Source organism: Eublepharis macularius, chromosome 4, assembly GCF_028583425.1.
Source record: "Eublepharis macularius isolate TG4126 chromosome 4, MPM_Emac_v1.0, whole genome shotgun sequence".
NCBI lineage: Eukaryota > Metazoa > Chordata > Lepidosauria > Squamata > Eublepharidae > Eublepharis > Eublepharis macularius.
In genome coordinates this window covers 101703948-101730229 of record NC_072793.1, presented here as the reverse complement: position 1 = coordinate 101730229, position 26282 = coordinate 101703948, and the positions used below count along the sequence as shown (strand labels likewise).

At 42.0% G+C, this 26282-nt stretch overlaps 1 protein-coding gene across 1 annotated transcript in view; it reads left to right on the top strand.

The window, feature by feature from the left end:
• DNAH1 (dynein axonemal heavy chain 1) overlaps positions 1–26282 on the top strand; it is a 295393-nt gene that overhangs the window by 151884 nt on the left and 117227 nt on the right. Inside the window, exons 26-39 of the mRNA XM_054976957.1 lie at positions 5432–5572; positions 6117–6280; positions 6856–6969; positions 9314–9502; positions 11252–11357; positions 13231–13344; positions 15935–16084; positions 17592–17678; positions 18142–18328; positions 19131–19222; positions 19766–19920; positions 23092–23269; positions 24258–24452; positions 25661–25780. Coding sequence (XP_054832932.1) covers positions 5432–5572; positions 6117–6280; positions 6856–6969; positions 9314–9502; positions 11252–11357; positions 13231–13344; positions 15935–16084; positions 17592–17678; positions 18142–18328; positions 19131–19222; positions 19766–19920; positions 23092–23269; positions 24258–24452; positions 25661–25780 — 1992 coding nt within the window. The remainder of the gene's footprint in view (positions 1–5431; positions 5573–6116; positions 6281–6855; positions 6970–9313; positions 9503–11251; positions 11358–13230; positions 13345–15934; positions 16085–17591; positions 17679–18141; positions 18329–19130; positions 19223–19765; positions 19921–23091; positions 23270–24257; positions 24453–25660; positions 25781–26282) is intronic.

Here is a 26282-nt window from a genome sequence, read left to right as displayed (position 1 = left end):
TCTGCAGTGTCTTTCATGTTCTTTTATTCTTGTCTAGATGCTACGCTTTGTGGTCCCGATGTAAACTTGTCCACAGCTGCAGGGTATACGGTATACTCCTGCAGAGGTGAGGGGGTTTCTACTGTCTTTTGCTGATCGTAGCATCTGTTGTATTTTTCAGGTGGGTCTGAATACTGCTTGAAGGTTATGCTTTTTCATAAACTTTCCCATCTGATCAGTAATTCCTTTGATATATGGCAAAAACACTTTTCCTGTAGGAGACTGTTTTTCCTTGGTTGTTTGATTCATCCTGGGTTCCCACCAGCAATATAACACGCAAGGAGAGAAATGCCATCAAGACCCTCAATGCAGATCCAGACATCATCATTCTACCAGCTGATAAAGGCAATGCTACAGTGATCATGAAAACAGAGGAATACAAAAAGAAGATTAAGGAACTCCTGGACCCCTCCACCTACAAAAAACTAAAACGAGATCCCACCTGCAAAATCACCAGGCTAACAAATGCGCTGATCAAGAATTCCTCACTACATCCCAACACGCACAGAAAACTATGCAAGACAGAAGCACAGCCACCTAGACTATATGGACTCCCTAAAATACATAAGGATTCAGTCCCACTCCGACCCATTGTGAGTGCCATTGGTTCACCGACATATGAATTAGCTAGACATCTGGCAGATCTCCTGCAGGACCACATCGGGAAAACCTCATCATACATCAAAGATTCAGCGGATTTCATCAACAAAATCAGTTCTCTGAAACTCAATCCACAAGACATACTTGTCAGTTTTGATGTTGTATCCCTGTTTACCAAGGTTCCAGTAAAAGACACTATTGCACTTATTAATCAGATTTTCCCAGAGGATGTAACAGCCTTATTCCATCATTGTCTGACAACCAATTACTTCCAATGGGATAACGAATTCTATGAACAGATGGATGGGGTGGCCATGGAGAGCCCACTCAGCCCAGTTATAGCAAACTTCTACATGGAACATTTTGAAAAAACAGCTCTAGGATCAGCACCCCACAAACCCAGTGTATGGTTCCAGTTTGTGGATGATACATTTATCATTTGGAGCCATGGGGAGGAAGAATTGATGGGGTTTTTGAATCATCTCAACAACATCCACCTGAACATACAATTCACAATGGAGAAAGAAATCGAGGGAAAACTCCCATTTCTGGATACCTTGGTCATCCGCAAAGCAAACTTTCAGTTAGGTCACAAGGTCTACAGGAAACCAACTCACACTGATCGGTACTTACACAAAAACTCCAATCACCACCCCCGACAGAAAAGAGGCATAATGAAAACATTAGTGGATCGCGCAAGACGGATATGTGAGCCGCACTATCTCAATGAGGAAATTAATCATCTAAACCACGCACTTCAGGCAAATGGCTACTCCAGAAATGAAATCCAAAGAGCAATCAAACCCAGGATGAATCAACACCCGACAATAGCCCTGCAGAGAAGATTAGCACATCAAATACCAATCCATATGCAAAAGAACCTCCTCAGGACACAGTGAAGCCTCCCGCCATTAGCATTCCACACCCTGGGAAACTCTTACAGGATGACTCAGCTCAACCCCACCCCTCCTGAGTAGATATAAATGGCCTGCCAACACCTTTTCCACACTGTGACACTGAGAGATCTCTGTCTTTTGGTGCTACACCTCTGAAGATGCCAGCCACAGCTGCAGGCGAAACGTCAGGAACTACAATGCCAAGACCACGGCTATACAGCCCGGAAAACCCACAACAACCATCATTCTGTCTGTACATCTGTTTGTAAGAAAAAGCTAAAGTGTGTTCACTTTACGAATGAAACTGGGAACCAGTAGATGGATATATATGGTTTTTCAACCACATGTTCAGCTATACATGCATAACTCAGCAGAACCCTGGCTACATAGATCCCTCTCCTAAATTATTTTTTCCAGTTGGAGAGTTGCTGGAGGTTGGGGATTCAACTCAATAAATAACAGCACCTTTGTGGCTTAGTAAGTAATATAAAATTGCTTCTCAAAGAAAACTCTCAAAATATGGTAGTTTTCGTGGTAACAAACTTTTGTCATAAACCCAACAACTTTACAGCTACAGGTATAACTGAATCATAATTGCTATGAACATAGCAACATTTGCAGAGACAGAAGCTTCAGTGCCCTTCAGAAAGGGCACTCTGAACAAAGGCAAGCTCTAGCATATGGTTTCCAGTGATACACAGAGACCAACAAATCAAACATGTTCACTTAAAGAAGAAGTGTGGGCTGCTTCTTTCTCTGTGAGCTCTTCCACGGCTCCTGCTGCTCTTGAAGCTCTCTATCTCCGGGCCTGCAAAGAAACCAGCAGTTCACTCAGTCAAGCTCTGGGCCTTTTCTGGCTGCAGACCAGACGGAGTTAGGTGAAAGAGTTTTAAACAATACCTAACACTTTGACAAACCCTTCCTTTATAATATCTCCTGAAAGGTAAATTTTAAAATTTACTTTCTCCAGGGCCAGGCCCATCACTTATCTACAAAGAAATCAGCAGTTCCCTTAATCAATCATAGGCCTTCTCTCCATGGATCCCAGGTGCCTGTTGGGCAATCTCCCAGCAGTTTATCTCCTTGACCAGTGGGAGGGTTTGGGCAGCCCTGAAATCACCTGCCACTGGCAGGCATCCCGGGAACATGTGAGACATGTGCGTCCCTAGCGGGTGTGACGACGTTTCTTCTGGAAGTGACATCATTGCGCTGGCTGTGGGAATAGTGCCTGCTTCATTTGGGACCAATTTTGGCCTCAAACAAGCTGATTCTCAAATAATTGGCTGCTCCTGTGGGCAGCATGATGATGTCACTTCTGGAAGAACACATTCCTGGTAAGTACTGCCCCCCCACCCCCCGCTGGGAGGGGGTATAGGGATCTGGGATCCTGACTTCTCTGTCTGCTGTAGGCCAGACTGACTGAGGGGGCAAGGCTCTTGCAATTGATAATACAGGAGCAATCTCACTAACTGCCCATTCCAGAAGAATACAGTCCAGATAAGTACCAACCACTGTCTTCTGCTAGGAGGGTATAGGGAGATGGGAAGCCAACTTCTCTCATATGCTGCAGGCCAGACTGATTGAGGGGGCAAGGCTCTTGCAGTTGGTAATATAGGAGTAACATTACTAACTGCCCATTCTCTGTAACCTTTTGCTCCCTAGGCTCTAAACTTCCTAGGCTCTAAACTTCAAGACCAAAGGATCAGGATCCTGAGCTGACATGCCTTCCTGTATCCTGGCCTACAAGTCCCCATAGCCTCATATCAGGAAGGGGAGGGGGTTGCTAATCACCTGTTTGTTGTTGCCTTCCTTCCCAGTCCTCTCCATTGCATGTGGGAGAGCCTTTTGGTATGACTCCTTGGCTTGACTGAGGGATCCTTTTAAAGGGTTGTCCCATGAGTATGCCTCCCCAATGAGCCCCCCTAAGTTCATGGGAGGGAGACCTCATGGGAACTCAAGAGGGAATTGGATAATAGCTCCAGCTGAATTATCTCCTCTGCCATCTTTCTACTTGTCTTGATTGGTTCTGGCTGTCTAGGCCACAGTCTGCAGCTGTTTAAAGAAACCAGGCATATTTACCACCATGATGCAACTCCCCAGCATTTGAGGCATGTAGTCACCAACTGCCCCTAGGGTTGCCAGGTGTTTGGTTTTCACCTGGACAGTCCAGTATTTTCTTGGACTGTCCAGGAAAAACTCAGAGAAAATACCATATATATAAAAGTCTGGTATTTTTGCCCGTAGGGAGGAGTGTTCAGTGGAGTCAAGCAATCTTAAATGTTCAAGAGTGGTGCTGGCCAGATCCTGCTTTTCCTGAGCATGAAAGAACTTCAGGGGGGCTGCAGCAGTGCTATCAGGCCCTTGTTGAAGAGTGTGGAGCTCTGTCTCTGTCTCCCTGCCTCTTCCCCCTCTCCCCTGTGCTTTCACCCAAGCTCAGCAGCCAGTCTGCTGCTCTGCTTCCTGCTGCACAGTAAGCATGTGAGTGCAGACAGAAGCTGAGCTCATGCAGCAATGTATGCGCTTCACTCCTCATGGCTCAACCTTGGAGATGGAAAGAGTCATTGTCTGGGTAGGTTAGCAAGTGGGTAGCTGGTGACTGTGCAGCAACAGGTTCTATAATGCCAAGCTGAGGGTGAGGTGGGTGGCACAGTTTTGCTATTGCTGAAGTAATCACAATCACTGTGTAATAGTTTCTACTAGCCAGAGTCTTTTTTATTTCTTTTTTTAAAGCAGGACTGAGCATAGCTAAACTGAGGGCGAGGCAAGGCAGGAGGTAGGGAAGAGAGAGACCATTTCCCCTCATTTTTGCTCTTTCTGGATCTTGGGAGTTCGCCAGCTAGGATTCCTGTCCTCTGTCTAAGGCTACTCTTTCTTTCCCTCCCTCTTTCCAACACTCCTGAATCTTAGGGCTCAAACACCACTTCTAAAACTTCAACCTACTCACATCCTATCTCTTTACTGTGTTCCAGTATGTAAGAGCACTCTTACCTTTAAAAAATGCTGGTTAGCTTTTTATTGTATATTTATTATTTGAGTTCTCCCCCCTTATCTCCTTATTTTTTCCTGTTTAATCACAAAACTGAATTATATGTATGCTTAAGGCGGAGGTGCTTCAGCCTCAGAGTCAGAGGCTCTGCAAGAGGAAGGTAAAAATCTAAACTGGCTTAAACCCTCTTCTCCCACACTGGAATCAGCCTATGTGTTTACTGCTGCTTTCAATGGAGAGGATAGTTAGGCTAATAAAGTCATGATGTCAACCTGTGGACAGTTCTGTAGAAGTGGATGGACTAGGCTATCAATTAATTCAGGGGTGGATCTCTATAGAGTGGGTTTTCCTTTCCATAATAAAACTGCCTTATAAGGACAGCTCACAACTATCTTCCTTCAGACCAACATTTTTTTTTTTAACCATGAGACAATATCAGTGGTAATGGAGGTGTGCCTGGATTACTAGGAAATCTTTCAGATATCTTTGATATGAAGCAGAATTACTGTTTAAAAAAGAAGACAAATAATAAAAAGCACTGTGCATAGTGAAGGCTGTTGCTTTTATCCAGCCAAGCAGCAAACCCTTTGAAAGATGCATCGATTCAATATATATTATAGTGAACTGATAGAGTTACAATGTGAAGTCCTAAGCATAGCTTTACCATCATAAACCCACTAATTTAGGAGGGTGTAACTCAGCTTAGGACCCTGACATGGATAGCCCAGGTGAGCCTGATCTCATCAGATCTCAGAAGCTAAGCAGGGTCTGCTTTGGTTAGTAATTGGGTGGGAGGCCTCTAATGGCCAGGGTTGCAGAGACAGACAATGGCAAACCACCTCTGTTAGTCTCTTGCCATGAAAACCCCACCACTGTATTTACTATTAAAATTAATTTCTTTTTAATAAAGACACCACGGACTACATGGGTCTTAGACTGGCCAGGCCAGGTAACCATTGCTGGATGTCAAACATTCTGGACAAAAGAAGTGTCAGAGGCCCTGGAAGCTGGAGACTTGTCCTCCAGGCTGTTTGCACAGCTAAGTCTACAGGTAAAAATATTGTTTAACTGCATGCTAAGATTAAATTATTTATATATGGAAAACCTGTTTTCAGTATTGCCCACAAGAGGTAAAAAAATTAGTTCTGAAAGTTTCAAATTTGGCCAACTTGTATCAAAAGTGGAAAATATAGGTATAACCAATCTAATGTTTGTTCTTTTGCCATCCTACCAAACCTTTGTCCCATCTAGTATACAATAGATTTTGGTTTGCTATTATCTGTAGTGCTTAATGGAGTTAACATGGTCTGGGTGTTATCTGTACAGGAAAACTTACCCAGAACTATGGTTCCATGTGTTCTGTTCACCCAGTGAAGGAAATGAAAGTTAGAAATATTCATAATGGTATTCATAATGTTCAGTGATGCTTCTTGTGGTTTCCTGCGGCAATAAACTTAAACAAAGTGTATGGTCGGTTTTTCTCTCCTAAGGAGCACCAGTTTCCTTCCATACTTCAATACATTGCTAGCTGAAGCATTGCAAAGAGACTCACAATCTTTTCTCCAGGTCTGACTTGTTTTGCTTTCCTGGTACAGCTGAGTGATCTAGTAGCACTTGTGCGAGGGAAGCTGTCTCGGATGCAGCGGGGAGTTTTATCTGCTCTCATTGTGATTGAAGTCCATGCCAAGGATGTGGCAGCTAAACTAATTGAAGAGAACGTCATGAGTGAAAATGATTTTGAATGGATTTCCCAGCTCAGGTGAGAGATTTCCTTTTATCTGTTACTAATATTTTTATTAGACAATACTAGTAACGTGGAGAGAAGCTGAGTGTTTTTAGCTATTTTCAAGCATCAGTTATATAGGTCAAATGGGACCACATGAAGCACAGCCTCAGACATAATAATTACTAGGGTCCACAAAGGATGTTCAGACATCATCATTGCTGTTATGCACTTTTAACTGCTTCTGATTATATAATTTTATTTAGAAAAGTCATTTTTCCAGGCTAACTCTACTATCTTCACTAGAGAAATTCATGTTCTTCCTTCCTCAGAGTTATATGTCAGTTGCTCAGATGTCATTTTTTCCCCTGGCTATGGCAGAGATCTGTAAAGTCCATTTTGTACCACTGTTATGCTCTTCATAAATAAAATGTGTATCTAATCGTGACATGTTCGCATGTACCAATGATATATGCAACTTTAAAGTAGAATAAGCATTGCTTAACCCAGATGAGTTGGACTGTAGCACTGTAAAATATTATAGACGTTGATGTTTTTGTTAGCTGTTTCTCCTGTGTACGTTTTGTGTTTGACTTTTTATTTATTGATAGATACTATTGGACAAGAGACGATTTGTACATCCGGGCAGTGAATGCAGAATTTATCTATGGCTATGAATACTTAGGCAACACTGGGCGCCTGGTGATCACACCTCTCACTGATAGGTATAATAATACAGAGGTATTACATGTATCTGTGTAGTCCTGGGTAAATGGATTTTTCTTTGAAAACTGAACTAAAGGACAAACTCTACCATATTTGCTACATCTATAAGCAGCTACGCCATGGTTAAGCTTCTCCTGAACAGGTTGCAGGATGTGGAAAGTTTTGACACAATCCAAGAAAGTGATTTTGGAGTATACTAGTAGCAGTATCTTGAATATTCTGTGTCTTCTTGAGGAAGTTGTCAGATCATTTGGTTGTATTGTAAGTTTAGTTCAACCATGTAAGTAGATAAACCAGGTCAATGATACTTTGTCCACTCTAGATGGAGATCAAAGTTTAGGAAGAAAGGAGACAGAGCAGGGGGCTGAAAGGGAGGTGCAGCTGGAGAGAATATTTTACTGGGAAGCAGGAACATAGGCAGTCAGATAGCAAGACCATGAGACCTTGCTATGAGGCAAGGTGTAAGAGCAGACCTGGAAGCTCTGATAGACCAGGCTGGTTTGTAATAAACCCATAGGAAGAGAGGGATGGAGTCAAGTACCGAGTCTGGATAGGACAGCACAACCATACATGTGCAATTCTGAAACTGTTTGTGGAGTGAGAATTATTCAGCTGGACTCTGCTTGATCCATAGCAGTATGGTGTTCGTAGCATGTGTCATCATTTCTGAGGGCCCTCTAAGAGTGGAAATACACAATACTAAGTACCTGGTGTGGAGATTGCCCTCAAGTCATAGCTGACTTATGGCAACCCCAGTGCAGTTTTTATGGCAAGAGACTATCAGAGCTGGTTTGCCATTGCAAGTACCTAGTGACGCTCAATTGAGCCTCATTTCATGTTTTCTCCCTCCCACTTCCCATACACTCACTTACACAGTCACACTTCCATTTGGTCTGCGTGAGTACATTCACGGGTTTGATATCAGATCTTCCTTGACTGCTAAAAGTATTCCATTTATTGTGAGGCACCAGTGTTTTCCATTTTCCCCTTCTGATAACAATATGATTTGAAATTGATGCAAACTGTTGCATTGCATTTCTATAAAGAAATAGCTCTGGCTATACCTTTCTTTGCTACCCCTGTAGGTAACCTTTGACAAGGAAATTCTCTTGTTTACAACTGCCAAAATCCCAGTTTCCCCCACCTCCCAAGTCCATTAATTGAAGTGCAGATCTTGACACTTTCCCACACCTTAAATAAATGCAAATTTGAAAGTCAAAGGAGCCTACAATACTGGTTCTTGCAGCAAATACAGAGCTGAATTGGCGCTTTGTCCTTCAGAATCACTTGCAGATGCAATCACACAAAGGGAGCTCCCATGAAAGCAGCATGCATGTGCGCCAAGCAAGACATAGCCTGCACATGAATTGAGGACCACACATAAAATCTTGCACTGTAGTGTTCCCAGGTACTTAGTAATTTGTATTTCCACTCTAACTCTCAAGTGACTTGGTAGGAGTACAGGGGGCTTCAGCAGCAAGGAAGAGACAGGAAAGTTCCATTTTGCAGGCTCTGCTCTGCTCACTGTTTTGGGATCCAATATCACGCGTCTTGAAGAAACATCAGCTTCCTTTTGAAAAGTATTTCTCTTTAGTAAAGATATGTAAGCCAATGCTTGTATATTTGTCTTTATTAAGACAATGCATTAGTCAATTATATATATTGAATATGGAATGAATCTTCTGCAAATTGAATAAAGATATGGCCTTACAATTTGCAGTATTCTGCAGGAGCAATTTAAGCAAGTGATCCTCTGTGACTAATATTGAATGATGGATCTTCATCACCTGGAACAATTCCATAGGGTTTACTTTTGTATATAAAATGCTTACACCTGGTGATGAGTATCAGTATTGATTATTGGTGCTTTTGCATAAGAGAGCAAAAGGGATTTAAAATGGGTTTCTGAAATGCTAAAATAATTGTTCTCAGGGGGTTTATCAGATGGACCTTGCTTGCATGTTTTAAATCTAACTGATCACCAGCTGGGGATTCGAAAGAATGTTTAGATATAATTTTCATGTGTTTGAGCTGAATTTGTCTTAATAAATGCTGTTCTTTTCTGCTGGTATGATCCATGGTGCTCTTTAAATGGAATCATTGCAAGCTTCTTATTTTGTGGCACACTTTGTCATGCTTATATATAAATCATAAATTTCATAGTGTGGGTGATTTGACAAGATAATAATAACACACTTTGTAAACCACTCTGAATGGGCGTTAAGTTATACTGAAGGGCAGTATATAAATCAAATGTTATTATGTTATTAAGATGTTATTAAGATGGCTTTAGGATCCCTTCCAGCCTTAAAAATGTGTTGATTCTTGTATTCTTTGTAACAGATGCTACCTGACGCTTACTGGAGCTTTGCACTTGAAATTTGGAGGTGCCCCTGCAGGACCAGCTGGAACAGGCAAAACAGAAACAACTAAGGACCTGGGCAAAGCTTTAGCTATCCAGACTGTAGTCTTCAATTGCTCTGATCAACTTGACTTTATGGCGATGGGAAAATTTTTCAAAGGACTAGCCAGGTATAAAAATATCATGCTACTTATTAACATGGTAGAGTGTGACGGTTTGGCATGTGGGATCATCAGGGTGTTGATGATACCCAGTTTCGTTTCTTCTTTCCTTCATCAGGAGGAACACATTTCTCCATGAATGTCAATTACAGACAGGTTGAGAGTGAATAAACTGAATCCCAGTCCAAGCAAAATGGAGTATCTTATGCTGGGTGCATCTGCCGATTCAGATATATAACTATTCTTGATAATCTTTCCTTCTCTTTAGGGATCAAATTTATGGTTTAGGATTAGGAGTACTCTATCCTGGATCCAACACTGCTGGTACACATCCAGGGAGTATGTTTTTTCAGCTCATTAAATTACTTAGTGCAAAAGATCAGGTTGCTGTCCTGTATGCACTGAAAGCGTCTTGATTACACTATTCTAAGGTGTTTTGTATGTGCCTGTTCTTGAAGTTTTGGACTTCAGTTGGTCCATAATGTGATAACTCAGCCACTATTTGGAGACAGTAGCCAAACTTCAGTTGCAACATTTGTCATGTTCTTCATTGGTTGCCAGTTTGTTTTAATGGTACATGCCAGTTTGTTTTAATGGTACATTTACTAGATATCCTGAGGAATGTCTTTCTTCTCTGAGATATATGTATTCAGATATCACAGATGTAGGCTGTGATATTGTCAACTACTATATAGAGGCATGTTGGAGCTCTGCACCCCAATCTTAGAGAGATATGACAGGCCTGCTCAAGATAAATTTTTATTATTCATTAAATTATAATATTTTGAACTCATCTTTCTCGGAAACTAAACTCAAGATTGCAGAAAGTAGCATTAAAATTCTGTAAATAACTAACAAACATATGTAACTAAAAATTAGTTGGCAGTGTCAAAGGTGCTCCTAAATAATTCTGCTTTGCAGTTTGCAGAACCCCAACCAAGTTGCTGCTCTAACAGATAAGATTGCAGTCTGTTTACTGTGTTTTCTTCTATCTTTATAACCGACTTTCTGTGTTATGATTTGTCATGCCTTTGGCAGGAGGGTTGTTGTTTGTTTTCCATGTTTTCTAGTTTTGTTATCCTAGTCCTAATGCATTGTTCATTGGATGTTCACTTATCAATTGGCATCACATAGGTGGTATAATTAGTAGGATAATTTGCTTGTATGCTGGAGTAAGGCTTAGATGTTTTACAGTAGTGTTCTTATGTAGCTGCCTTGACCTGGATAGCCCAGGCAAGCCAGAAGCTATGCATGGTCTACCTTGATCAGTAATTGGATGAGAGAACCTCCAATAAAGACCAGATTTGCAGAGGCAGGCAATGGCAAACCACTTCCGTTACTCTCTTGCCTTGAAAACCATAGCAGTGGCCGCCATAAGTAAGCTGTGACTTGATAGCACCTTCCACCACCACTTGTTTAGTTATAAGAAGATCTCATTTCAAGTATTTATCTTCATGCATCAGATTTGGGGACAACACTCTCAGTTTCACAACTCACACCTACGGAACTATGGACAAACAATTTTTTAAAAAGTATGCAGCCTACTGTGTTTAATATGACCCCGGTGATACAGATGCTTTCTTACATATGGCTCCTATACACTCACATACCCATCAGACCAGAAGATATTATTGCAATACTCATTTTCTCTCTTTCTTCTCTCATACCCTATAACTTTTAAGACTGATGTAATTGCTTTATAAATAGAAAATTCTACCTATGTACATTCTTGACATTGCCTTTATTTTATATGCTCAGCTCAGGAGCCTGGGCTTGCTTTGATGAGTTCAACCGCATTGACATTGAAGTGTTGTCCGTAGTAGCACAACAGATCACAACCATTCAGAAGGCACAGCAGCAGAGGGTAAGTTTCTGTTTTCAGGGTGTGGTGGTAACAGTTGGAAGGAAGGGGCTTCTTGCTCCTTTGACTCATCATCAAATGGATGCTCACCGATTCATGTGAGACTATGGCCTTTTTACAGTACCTTTATTTGGAAATCTAGTTTCAATAGCAAACCACAAACAGCTGTCCAAATGCTGAAAACAATGCAATTTTGTAGTTCTGTTTCCATGATTGTACAAAATTCAAAATAAACAAGGCTGAAGTAAATAAAACTAACAAATGGATATTGTCACTGCTTAATTATTGCTAAAGAGGTTGCATTCCAGGGCAAGAAATGTTTCTGTGTTGGCATCAGTGGTAGGTATGACCAAAACCATAATATATGCAAGAAGGGCCAGGTTTTTATAAACCCTTATGAGAAGTCCAGTAACATTTGGCAGAGTCCCCTGTTCAATTTTTCTCAAGAACTGGTAACAACTTTTGATTGTTTAAGTTTGTTTTATCATCAGATTTCCTCTGTATTTCTTCATTATCTGAAACTGGTACTTATTTATAAAAATCAAACTTTTAAAAATACTTGACCTATATCACATGGTCTTTTTGTTGCCAATTTGCTAAAAACATGGAAATACTGGGAAGATGTTTGTAGCTGAAGAAATAGTCTCCTCATAATAATAAAATAGCCACCAAGGATTTCTTTGGGGGGAATATCATTTTCCCTTCCCCCACTATTTCCTCTTTCTCTACCCTGATAGCCCCCTTTTCCTACTTCCTTCTCTCCTTCCCTCCCTCCAGCCAACCTACCTTTATTGGCTCCCCTGTCTTCAGCTTACATCATTTTCCTTTCTCCATTTTATCCTCACAACAACCCTGTGAGGTAGCTTAGGCTGAGAGTGGGTGACTAGCCCAAGGTCACCCTGTGAGCTTCCATGGCATAGTGGAGATTTGAAACTGGGACTCTCTCAGATCCTAGTCCGAAACTTGAACCACTACACCATCCTGACTTTTGTGGGGTGGCTGTTGTTGAAGAGTAGCAAGCAGCCAGTCCTGGATGAGTCGTGCAAGTTATGTGACAAGTCCAAAACAGACCTGGAAAGAGTCCTGCCATCTGCCGTTGCTGACAGAAATCAAGATTTGAAGGCTGGCAGTACTGTTTGGTTGCCTACAAATGGCTGCTGAGGGCATTCTTTTTTAAAAAAACTATAGGCACTGCATCTGTCGTTTTTTTGGGGGGGAGGGGTTAATCCCCCAATGTGTGTATGAGTATGTGTGTGTGTGTTTCAGATTTTTTGGCAAACCTGGGGATTTCTTGGAATTGCACAAAAATCTGACTGGTTTGTTCATGGCTATTGGGTACTGTTTGCTGATGTAGATACGCTCCTATTGGGTAGATTGAATTTGCTAAAGAGGACATGTAAATCACTTATACTTTACTTCAGAAAAGTTTCATCTATGGCTTTATGATAGTTTTCAAATGTGTGGCTGCCATATCCTGTTGTTTCTGTTTTCATTGAATGTCCTAACTGCTGGTCAGGTTGTGTTTGTCCTGCCTATTGATTATAGTGTATTCACTTGCAGTATATAATCCACCTTGGATCTCAGTGAGAAAGGTGGACTATAAATAAACAACAACAATAATAAATATCCACAGATTTGCTCAAGTGAAGGAATAAATATATTTATGATTATGATGATATGGTTAGGATGAGAGAAGAAACATTGCTGCATCTAAACTGGGTTGCAAGGGATTCTATTCACAGATGCGAACTGCTCATTTGAATCCGTGCAGTCAGACCAACTATCTGGGGATTCATTGGGATAGCTTTTTTCACTGGAACCAAAGATGCTTTCAACTTACTTAGTGAGAAGTAGCAATCATGTTTTTACTTACTAGGTGGATCGCTTCATTTTTGAAGGAGCTGAGATTCCACTGGTCCCATCTTGTGCAGTCTTCATCACAATGAACCCTGGCTATGCAGGACGTACTGAATTACCCGATAACTTAAAGGTAATGATGCTGAACATGGTGAGATATTGCAGTCAGGAACAAGCTGCATATTTCATGTACAATCCATGATCAGTCCACTTGGGAGAAAAATTGGGAAATTTAACAATGGACAATAGTATAAGAAAGGATTAGGGGTGTGAACCAAAAAAAATTCCAAGAAATCTGGATCTGGGTTTCAGGGATCCAAAAAACATCCAGGATTCCTGAAATCCAGGGGGAAAAATTTCTGATCCAGTTTGGACAGATTAGAGAATTCTGGATTTATCTGGCCTTATTCTCTATGGGTAAACTTATCGGGGAGGCCTATCCCATCAGATTTGCCGGGAACCTACTTCTAACTGCTTGTCCAGTCGGGAAGCCCATGCCAGATTAGCAGGGGTTGCTGCCGCACCCCTTGGCTCCAATGGCTCCAGTGCCTGCCTTACCTTGGTCTATGAGGGAGATAGCAACCGGTGGAGTGCAGGAGATGCTGCAGGAGGTGACAGCGGAGCCTCTGGCCACCGAGAGCGGCCTGGTCGCCAAGAGCAGCCTGGCCACTGATCAGCTGGGATGAAGCAGGAACGCACTAGCGTGGACGAAGAGACCGGAGCCAATGGAGGAGGCCTGCCTCCTGCCAGATGAAGCTAGGACAACACTGGAGATGCCAACTGGGCAGCAGGAGCCCCATGCCTGGGACTCCCACAGGGCATGGGTTCTAGGGTAGCCAGGGAAAGGTGGGCTCTACCAGGGTGGCAGAGGGCAGCTACAGAGCCAGAGGGCACAAGGCATAGCAGGGAGATGCTGAGGCCGGAGGTGGGAAGGGGAGGAGCCAGCCTCCATTGAAGGGCCGGTCCACCGCTCAACAGAGCCTACTGACGACTGGTGGCGGGAAGGGAAGCGCACACCCACAGAGGAGGGTAATTGGTGGAGGGAAAGAGCACACGCCTACGGGGTCTGGTGGGTGGAGGGAATGGAAGGGCAGGGGCACCTGGGGGTAATAAAGGCAAGTCTCCCGGGAAGCCGAGGATGAGCAGTGTTGATGTGACCAGGGAGGAGGAGAGGCACATGCAACTGGGTATGAGGAGGAATAAGGTGAAGCAACCCCCTCCCCTCCCCTAACTCTGAGGCCGAGGAAGAAGGCTTATCCCCAAAGGGGGTGGGAACAACACAATGAAGCAGCAACCCAGGAGGGCAGCCACAGCTGGGGCCAACACTGCCCTCTAAAGACCACCCAACTTTCAGGAAAATTGGACCCCAGGCTTCAATTCTCTGGCCCCTGAATAAGGTGATCCATCCACTCTCCATCGTTTCCTATGGAGGAAACATTTCCAAGCATGGTCTCAGGCCAAACCAACAGGGGCAGTGCTGCCATGGGCCAGAGACACACTCCCAAATGCAAGGTCAACCCTGAGAAAGCCCAACAGAGCCAAATTGAAGCATGGGAAGTGAATCCCTCAAAAACCAAAGTGAAGCAAGAGGACCAGCACATCACATCACATCAGAGAATCATCAGTTCTACCACAACCGACTGAAGTAAGGGAATGGAATTCCTGCAGAACCAAAGTGAAGCAAGGGGACCAACATCAAACCAAAGTACTCCTAGAAGTCAGACAGACAAGCAGAGCTCCTGCATGAATTGGCCCCTCATTTGTCCTGCCTCTGCCTCTGCCTCACTCCCCCTTCCTCCTCCACCCTCTTGGAAAAAATGTGGGAGATGCCAGGGGAAACAGTCAGCCAAGAGGCTTAAGCTGCGAGTTCCAGATTTATCCCAGATTAGGTCTAAAATTCTCTCATTTGATCTAGGAAAGCCAGATTTAGCTGCATTGGCTAAAATTGAGCTTTTTTTCCAAATCCTGGACCTGGATCACACACTGCTAGAAGAGATACCCAAATTCTAACAATCATGTTAGCTTCCCCTGGTCAGGTATAATCAACTTATACGAGTGCTAAGGGACAGGGCTGGGAAGCACCTAATGAGGGAGGGATATCAAAGAGGTTTCCAGCACCCAGCCAGGGAGGAGAAGAAAGGAGGCTCTGCTGCTAAGAATCACCCTCCACCAAGGCAAGAGAAAGTTCTGGGTGAGGCAACCCATTTGTATTTCCTATATCTGAGGCCAAGGGGAGCCCCCAGCAACAGATGAAACAATGGCAGAAGGCCTCAGTGAGGGAGGATGCCCACATATTGCTGGCCTTCCTATTTCACCACAGTTAAATAAGAGATATCTTTCTAGATACTGCTATTTACACAGATTCTGGTTTGGATCCACTGGAGCATTGTTGTGGATTGAATTATTTCTGCCTGCAATGCATGACTTTCTCGCCTCTCTTCTGCTGCTGCAGTACCACATGCTCCCCCAAATGGTGCTCTGCCAAGTACAGCATTTTGGGCTACATTTTGGGCTTTGGTGGGAGTGGAAGATGAGAAAGTCATGCTCTGTGGGTGGAAAGTCTGCAGAAAGACTCAGACGGATCCAAGCCCCTGTCTACAAGATGCAGATTTAGGGCTGCTAATAATGTTGATTACTTCTTTCATCCAAATTGTTTTTAAATTTCCTCATATCTATACCTAAGACTTGCTAAACATAGATGTACATGGCATCTTGTGTTTCAGGCTCTTTTTCGTCCTGTGGCTATGATGGTTCCAGATTACTCTATGATAGCTGAGATTTCTCTGTATTCTTTTGGGTTCAATGAAGCCAAAGTCCTGGCAAAAAAGATCACTACCACATTCAAACTGTCTTCAGAACAGCTTAGTTCTCAGGTCAGTATCTTTAGCCATTTAGAGTCCAGTAGCACCTTTAAGACTAACCAATTTTATTTTAGCATAAGCTTTCGAGAATCAAGTTCTCTTCGTCAGATGCCTGATACAGAGACTGGTCAAACACAGAAGAGCAGAGGGAAGAGGCAATTAGGGGGGGAGGGGAGGGAGCAATCAAAACATTCCTTTGCTAGTATATGTAAACATCTCCTTTTGGTGTGTGTATCAGTTGGCTTCAAAGGAGTTTGCCCTGTTAGTTTGTAGAAGCCAAACAGCTAGACCATCCAATTCCAATGCAGTATGGGCCTTCGATAATCACAGCTCTCCCTGCCAGATGCATCTGACAAAGAGATCTGTGGTTCCCGAAAGCCCACGCCAGGTACCACTGAGCTCCCCCAGACCCCACCTCTGTAAAGGAAATCTGTTACCTGTGGTAATGTGATAACCATTCATAGTCCCTATTCAGTCCCAGCTTCCCCCCTACAAACTGAGATTCTAAGACAGTATTGAATCCAAGTTTACAATCCTGGTTTTTTGCAGTGGGTAGCTGGCACTTCAGGTTAGCCTATATACCTGCATTCATAAATCATGGGCAACCAAACTTTGTTTCTAACCAAAGTTCTCCATGTAAGAAGAGAGAAGAAAAGGATAGACGAATGAAGTATATGTGTGAGCCCCAGAACAATCTGGATTCATGCATGTATTCTCTTAATATGGTTTAAAAGTAATATCTAAATATCTGGGATAGCCCAGGTGAGCCTGATCTCATCAGATCTCAGAAGCTAAGCAGGGTCAGCCTTGGTTAGTAATTTTACTGGGAGACCTCCAACAAAGACCAGGGTTGCAGAGGCAGACAATAGTCTCTTGCCATGAAAACCTCAGCAGGAGTTGCCATAAGTCAACTCTGACTTGAGGACACATTCCACCACCACAATATCTGAACGTAGCCTTTGTTGGTGCCAAGAATTACTCTGCAGGGACAGATGGGCTCAAGAACAATTGCAGGAACTTCTAATGATCTTATTACCAATTATTGTTTTTATTAATGTCAACTTCATTTATCGACTGCCTTTCTCACTGAGACTGCAGGTCACTAAATATGAAAATTAATTCACACAGCAAAGACCTCCAATAAACAATGCAATAGGACTAGGATTACAGAACTGGAAAACAATGCAAATGAAGACCTAAGACATGGCATACCGTAATGAAAAGGGGGGGGGGGTTACAAAGGTAGAGGGCATTGCAGTAAAAAAGGGAGGCATTGCGAGACAGACTACAATACTATCTCATATAGAAGTCCTTAGTTGAATTTAAAATTTTAAAGTATAACTATTTTATATTTTATAACTATTTAAAATATTTCACTCCTTATCTAAGAAAAGAACTGGGCTACAGATAGTGGAGGAAATGGACAGATTTTCCTTCCTTTTGCATGACTGATTGAATTCTTGCTGTTCTATTGACATTCTAATTTCCATTATTGCCATTTATCATATATCTGCTACAGGATCACTATGACTTTGGAATGAGAGCTGTAAAGACTGTGATTTCAGCTGCTGGCAACCTTAAAAGAGAAAATCCAACAATGGATGAGGCAAGTGCATGATTGTCTCACTAGAAATGACTCCACATGCATTGTCAATAACATGTGTTTGTGCACTGTATGGCAATGACCAAGGAAACAATTTTGAAATGCCATATACCCTTTTTACTTGCAGAGCCTTTCCAGATAATCAAGATTTACATGTACAGTTGTTACCACTACATTCTGCAGAACAGAATACTGCACATGCAGCTCCAAAACGGGGCAAATAACTTTTGTCTCAGGAAAACAACACCGTGGGGAGACCAGGAGCCCATTCCCACCCCCATGTTGCAGCCTCTGCAGTTCTTTGAAAAGTAGTTCCCTGCAGGTGCTTTATGCCTGTGGGAAAGCTAGTTGGGTCTGAGGAACCTGCATCCAGCATGTTAAAAATCATAATGTGTAGTTTGAGTAGTAAAGGAAACATTTTGTTTTGCTGTGTTTATTTTAATGTACAGTTCTTAACTGTTTGCAGGAACTTATTTGTCTAAGGGCCATCAAGGATGTCAATGTCCCTAAGTTCCTACAGGATGACCTCAAACTTTTCAATGGTATAATTTCTGACTTGTTTCCCATGATCAAAGAAGAGACTATTGACTATGGCATCCTGGAGGAAGCAATTCACAGAGCATGTCGTAAAGACAACTTGAAGGATGTTGATGGTGAGTGGAAACAAAATTAACTCTTTTTGTTGTACTATGTTCTGCAGCTCTAGCATTTTAAAAGATTGGAGGGGAAGACATCAAATCATGCTGAAGGAGTAATACCAGCCCTTCTATCCGTGGACTCTCCTTTTAATCTTCGGCTCTGACCATGTGCCCCAGGACTTTGTTTTTATCTGCCTTCAGTCCAGTTGCCTGGGAGAAAAATGAACATAAATATTTTAAATAAATAAACTAGATTTTCAAAATGCTTCCATTAGAAAATAGGTATATTATCAGATAGCTTACTGAGCAAAATAAGAGCCACAGCAGTCAGGAAACCTTTATGTATCATAAAGTTTAAGTAAAACAGCAAGATTTGAGTCCACTGGCACTTTAGAGACCAACAGGATTTTCAGGGTATAAGCTTTCAAGAGTCAAAGCTCCCTTGTTCAGATACAAGTACCTGTGACACACGACTAAAGTTGTAGGCAATGAAAGTTAGAGAATACACATGGAATGATGTCATTCATTATGTGACTATGCATAAATATACACATACACACATTTCATATATACCACTTGGATTATGAAATATATGTTGTAAAGTGAGTAGTTCCACTGTATGCCATGTCAAAAATTTCCTCTGTATCTAATGAAAAAAACTAATATGCTTCTTCATTGGTGCTTTGGTGCCATATACAGAACTGGCTGAGGTAGGATCCATGGCTATTTTAGTCAATTGGTGCTGTTATTCACACACCTGCAGGTCACTTAATGAAACTGTTATGGTTATTCTTGTTCTGAATCTTGCTTGCTCCAGGTTTTGTGACAAAGTGCATCCAGCTGTATGAAACAACTGTGGTGCGGCATGGTCTCATGCTCGTGGGACCTGCAGGCTCTGGGAAAACAAAGGTAAGGTCTGCAGGACATTCAGTGTAATGTCCCAGCAAAGGATAGGAAGATAGTCTTCGACATTTCCCCCCAGCACTAACATCCGTGTGGCATAAGAATTTCCTGTCTCCTTTTATGCTTAAGCTAATGGGGTAAGAGAGATTATGGTGACCAAAAGACAAAGTTTCTTGCTAAGTTCAGTAGCAGCATACATTGGAGACCTTTAAAATACAAGCATTGGATATTAAAACTGATATGCTGAACTTACCTCTACCATGGAAGAGCCTCATTAAGGCAGGTACAGGTGACTTTTAGCCTTCTCTTGTTTAGTGAGATTTCTATAGTATGATGTTTCAAGAAGAAAGTAGCCAGTTTCCACCTTTGTGATCAATCAACCATGTTTCCTCAACCTTGTCAAATACCTGGGCAAACTCCTTTGAATTATTGCCACTTTGCATTCTTTATTATTATAGATGCATGGTGAGTTTGCATTGCCTTTGTGTTCAGTCTTGTAATAGATACCACAGCATTTCATATTGTTGCACTGTTTTTTTCCCCCTTCAGTGTTATAAAGTTTTGGCAGCTGCAATGACATCTTTGAAAGGCCGGCCATCCGTCAGTGGTGGAAACTATGAAGCCGTCAATTATTATATACTGAATCCCAAATCTATTACAATGGGCCAGCTGTATGGAGAGTTTGATTTGTTAACTCATGAATGGTAAAAGGCAAACATCTGTCTCCCTTTCTAGAAGGCTTGTGCGTCTGTTCTTGTCCCCTTTCTAGGAATACAAATGTCAATATAAATTGAAATTTTGGGAAGCCTTTCTCAATAGCAAGATGAAACAGATGGGCAGAATCTTACCAACATTAAGCAATGTACTTAGTTTTCACCAATTGAAGTCACAGGGACTTGGAATGCTTATTAACTGGTCCTTCTTTGTGCTTTGCTCAAAAAGTGAAATCGATGTTCTGGTCACTACAATCTAATAACTGGGTACCTAACATCTATTTGCATTTGCAAATATTTCCACATTATTTTATTGAGCCTCTACACAAAATGGAGTTGGATCATCATCCCAGCTTAAAATGGGAACCAGGAAAGGTTGGAGTTCATGTAGGACTGCCAACCTCCAGGTGAGTCCTGGAGTTCTCTAGGAATTACAGGGTTTTTCCAGACTATAGAGATCAGTTCCCCTGGAGAAAATGGCAACTTCAGAAAGTGTCCTGTTCACAGCCAGGGACTCAGGGTGAGCAGGCATCAAGGGCAGACTAGGTGTGAGGACAGAGATAGTGCTATCACAGCTATTGATTGCACAACAGCCAGAGCTGAAGTGAGGCTATTTATAGGAGTGAGTACCTGCATCCATAGCAGTGACCTGGAGTCTTTAAGTACTTATAGCTAAACCTTGTCCAGCATCCTGCAAAGCCTTATGGTGGCTCTAAGTCTTCAGATGCCTTATGTTCAGCAAAGAGGCCTCAGGTAGCTAGGCATGCACTGCCATCTGAGCTGTGCCTCTTCCTAAGCTTTCTGTCTTCTTTCGGGGTTCTGGGGGTGACTGCAGGGTCCTTAGCAGTCGGCCACTTGGTCCCTCAGCCATCTCAGAGTCTAGTGGTGGCTCCTGCTCCTAAGACATCTGGTCCAGTAGCCACAGCTGGCCACAATTTCCCTGGCAGTTCCAAGGGCCCAGGCACCTCAGGGACTGTCATGGTTTTGTACTCCATGAGATCTACCACCATGATGTCCTCATCCTCTGATGAGGAATTGTCAGGCTCAGTCCCAACAGAGGGTAAGCTCTGTGCATACCATAGATAGTAGATGAAATCCTTCCCCAAATTCTACCCCGCCCCCAGACATTGCCCTAAATCTCTAGGAATTTCTCAGCCTGCAGTTGGCAATCCTAGGTTCATGGTAGGAAGGGGGACTTTTCCACCATATAGCCCCCAAACCCTGTTGATATTTCTCCAAGATAGAAATTATATGTGTATTCATACAGTTTTCTTATCAGGACAAAAAGAAGCTTCCAAATGGGGGTTGGCATTTATATTGTGAAAATAGAATGGGGAAAGTATTAAAAATGACCTTCCCCCAGCACCATGGTCCTGATAGGCTACTATTAAGGCTGCTATTTAGCCATTTATAGAAACAATTAGGAGCCCCACAAGAACTTGCTGGGGACTTCTTAAGTTCCCGTCCCCCACCATGTCCTCTTTCCCATCCCTGGCCCCCATAGCCTCTCCCCCTTTTGCTGCTTCCTTCCCACCCACCTTTATCTACCCATCTTCACTTTTCCCCTCCTCCTTTTCAGCCTCTTCCCTACTGCCCAGTTGTATGGTGCTGGCTGAGCCATCTCCAGTTGCATGGTGGGGAACCTGCAAGGACTTGCTGGGGGTACTTCACTTTCCCCTGCATCCCTTCCCCACAATATTTCCTCTTTCCTTCCTTCTGGCAGCCTCCATCTGCTCACCTTTTCCTGCTTCCATCTCTTCTTCAACCCCACTAAATGACTTACCTTATATCTGCCCTCATCTTCATCTATATTTATTAATTTACTTCATTTATATATTGCCTTTCTCCACAATGGGGACCTAAAGCAGCTTACATCATTCTCCTTGCTTCCATATTATCATTAGAACAACCCTGATAGGAAGGTTAGGCTGAGAGTGTTTGACTGGAAACGCTAACCACTACCCTGGTGGTGGGGTGGGGGGTGGGGGTGGGCTGCTGTTGAACAGTAGCAAGCAGCCATGTCTGGGTGAGTCATGAATGTCATGTGGTATCAAGTTGCCTGGTGGTTGATTATGGACTTGGTCCCAATGAGTTCTCCCTCGAAGGCCAAAAAAACCCAGGATAGGGCCCTTCCCCTGCCTTCTCCTGACAGAAACCAAACCTGGAATACTGGCTGAACTGTTATGGTTGTTTAACAACAGCCTCTGATGGCATCTGGTTAAAGCTATAAGTGCTCCTTTTATCATTTTTGGGTTTTAACCCCTCCCCCAGTGCATTTTTTATAGAATTCAGATTTTTCTGCAAACCTGGGGCATTTTTCAGGTGTGTAGGAAGATCTATCTTGTCTGTTTATGACTCCAGTCCCAAGATTTAAGTATCCAAAGATCAGGGCCACTTGGCTATTAGTATATATAATGGGAGATCCAATTATGTGTATTCAGCATCTTGTCTAGTGACATCATTTGCTAGTTAAAAAGCTGAAGTGCACAAAGATATTAAACCTACAAAAGGAACTCAGAAGAAACTATGCCATGTAAACACTTCCTGCGATTTACCCTGAAGCTTGCTAATCTTGGGCCAGAGTGCATATTTATGGAAGATTTTTCTATAGCATATTCTGCTTAAATGTGACAGCTTATTTATAGTGCAATTTTTGCCCAAAGGGCAGCATACCAATATAGAAGAGTGACAAAAAAATACAATATCTAAAAAAACTCATTCACAGGCATAAAACCATCTGTTCTCTCCAGCTGGGCTTCAAAGGATGCTATTTTCTTTTGATCTTATAAAAATACATATCCTTCTCAATATCAGATAAACAAAAATGAATAGTAATTATAGCAATTTAAATGGATGGCAATGATAGTTTATTGATGGTGATAAACTATTGGACTGCATGCAGGACCCCTTTTCCCACTGGTCTTTGCATTTCTGGAAATGAATGACTGTATGTATTCATTCTTCACTTTTTTTCCTACCAAGTTATTAAATGGGAATTTTTACTCCTAGGGATAGTAGATTCTACTTTATAATCTGGCCACAGATATATTTAGAATAGCATCAAAAGGTGTGGAGGAGGTGGAGTCTCAGATGTTATACAAAGTATTGTTAGACTGTAAAACCGTCAGTTTGACTCCTACCTATCTCCTTCCTACATCACAGGACAGATGGTATTCTTTCCTCACTCATCCGAGTAGGAGCTATTGCCAGGGATACCAACAAGAAATGGTACATGTTTGATGGTCCAGTTGATGCAGTTTGGATAGAAAATATGAACACTGTGCTGGATGACAACAAGAAGTTGTGTCTTAGCTCTGGTGAAATTATTAAGCTTACTGAGGTATCTTTATCTTTTTTACATTTCTCTTTGTTAACTTGTATTAACATGCATATTTTATTTATTATTTTTATATCCTAACTTTCTTCTATTAGAGAACACAAGGCAGTGTAGACAGGGTTCCTAGGATGTCACACAGTGATTATCATCAGGGCCAGACTTCGGGGCAGAGTTTCTGGCTCAGCGGGGGGCCAAAACATAGGATGTAGCTTTGCATTTTCACATTGCCTCTAAAGAGAAGTAAGAGATAAGTCCATTATGGACAAAGTCTAAAACTACCTAACTGTACCACTAATGTCATAAAATACACAGACACACAAATTGCCCTGACTTTCATGTCACCCTGATGTTTGTTAACAAACCTTTTCCCAAAAGAAATTACTGTCTGTTAAGCATAATCTGGCCCCATCTGTTACTATTATTAAACCTTTCTTGAAACATTTTTGTCTCACAGCTGAAAAGAGTGCTGAATCAAAATGAATTTTTAGAAAGATATAAAACAAGCCTGAAGATTCTTCTTTTTAAAAAAATAAATGAGGAGTTTCCTTTTTTCTGACATACACAGAATATTTTATTAAAATGAAAATAATTTTATTTTAGTGGAGTTTGTGCCCAAGGTAGCATGTTTAACATCATAAATGTGGTATGTATGCCAGATGCAGCTGGCTGACACTGGGTTGGATCCTAAATTGGTAATTTCTACTGATTCCCTCTTACTTCTGCATGACCTCCTCATGTCATTCCTCAGGATGTCATCTCCAAAGAGCAGCATTTCGTGGAGATCAGTGGGCTGCTGTGGAAGGGGGAGGAAGGAGAGTTCAACTCTGTCATTGACAAATTTAGTCTAGATCTAACTCACTGTATTTTTCATCAATACATTACCTGTGTGGCCTGGGGATTAGGTTTCACACATTCACAATACAAGCTGCACAATTCAAATTTGCACTTTTTGTGCTGTGGTGAAAACTGGCTTCTTTCCTGTGATTTCCAGGCAATGACCATGATGTTTGAAGTACAGGATTTAGCTGTTGCCTCTCCTGCCACTGTCTCCCGGTGTGGCATGGTATACCTGGAGCCAAGTATTTTGGGACTGAAGCCGTTTGTAGAATGCTGGCTAAAGAAGATTCCAGATGTTATAAAGCCATTCTCAGAGGAACTGGAGTCTCTTTTTGATAGATTCTTAGAGGTGAGCTACTATAGCAGTTTTAGTACTGTGTTTTGATTCAGTAAAGAAATCAGTCAGTCAGCCCTTGGTTTAGCCTACCAACAAATGCAAACCGATAAAATTTGCTTTCAGTTGTTTTTGAGTGGCCAGTAGATACAACTCATCAGGAACTTTTCCTGTGCAAAGGATAAACTTTTGCACAATTCTGATTCATTTTCATTGGGATTCCAATGGGAAAGTTCTTGAGCTCTGTGTATTTTGTGTTCCATACAGAACGTTATGAAACTCTGACAATTGTATATCCATGGAGGTCAACTCAGACTTAGGTATTTTCACAGATAAAACTGTAAATCCTACTCTTGGCCAGAATGATAAATGGCATTATAAATACCTGTCATTGACTTTCTCTTCCAAATTATGTATATCTCTATTGCATTAACAAAAATCAGCCTTTAATATAAGTAATAGGAAAGAGCCTCAATAATGATTTCAAGTTCTCATGAAAATAGTTAGTCTTTACCTTATTATCAGACTAGACTTAGTCCTCAGCAAGTTGTTTTTTCTCTGTGATGTGTTCTCAGGGGTGCCTATGGCTCCAAAACATGATGTTGAGCCTTGTTTATATCAAGAATACCCTTCATCGGTCATTTTAATGCTTGAATATAGTGAAATCAGCAGATATTCTCTGAAAACAACCACCCACATCACTGGTTATTACATTAACAGGGAGAGAACTATCTTGTAGGCCACTGTAGAATAGCCAGATCTAAGCCCCAGCAATTCTACCAGTGCTGCAGGGACTATTCAGTTCAGACCTGGCCAATGGTGCCAAAGATGGGTAATGATTTGTCCATTGCAGAAGTGCAGGAGGAGGAAATAGAAGTGGATGGGCAGGTCTGAGATGGGTAGCCCCTATAGTATGAGCCTGTATTGCTGCAGGGACCTTTCACCATGGCTTGTATCTCCCGAGGGGCCTATACTTCTCCCTGGGTGTCAAAGGTAGACCTTTGGTCTGGAAAGGTTGAAGATCACCATTAATATAAAAGACAGGAATAGGTTCATGTAGCAACTCTGCCAATGGCTATGTTTCTCTCTGTATCACAGTGTACATTCTCTGTTTGCGGTGAACAGTGTTTAGAGCACACTCGACATCATAGGGATTCCAGTAGCTAAGTATAAGCTGCAAGTAAATCTGAAAAGTTAACTCTGGATCTTATCAATCCATGCAGGAATCCATCATGTTTGTTCGGAAATCAGTAAAGGAGACAATTGCCTCCACAGACTTTAACTTAACAATGAGTCTTCTCAAGTTATTGGACTGTTTCTTTCAACCCTTCATTCCAATTGAGGTAGGATTTTTGTAGGTACTGCTGTCCAACATCCTGGAGAGGTTGACTGAATTGGGCAGAGATCCCAGTAGAACAGATGCATGATAGAAAATTCAGTACCTTTTGCAATTTAAGAGAAGTTGTGGGCAATTACACTGGGATTCATCATCCTTAATCAGTTACTACAGTTTACTATGATTCTGTGTGTACAATGTATTTATTTACTGATTTTGTACATTTTAATCCTGATTTTCCTCTAAAGAGCTCAGGGCAGTGTGCACCATTCTCCCCTCCTACATTTTATCTTCAAAACATCCCTGTGAGTTAAAATAGTCTGAGAGAGAATGATTGTCACCCAGCAACCTTTATAACAGAGTAGGGATTTGAATCTGAGCCTTCCAGATCCTAGTCTGACACCCTAACCAGTACAAAAGGATTATACTTAGCAGTTGCTATTTCACTCAGGATAGTTCATACCCCTGAGTGCAATGGCAATTCCAAAACATTGGGATAATTAAATTTA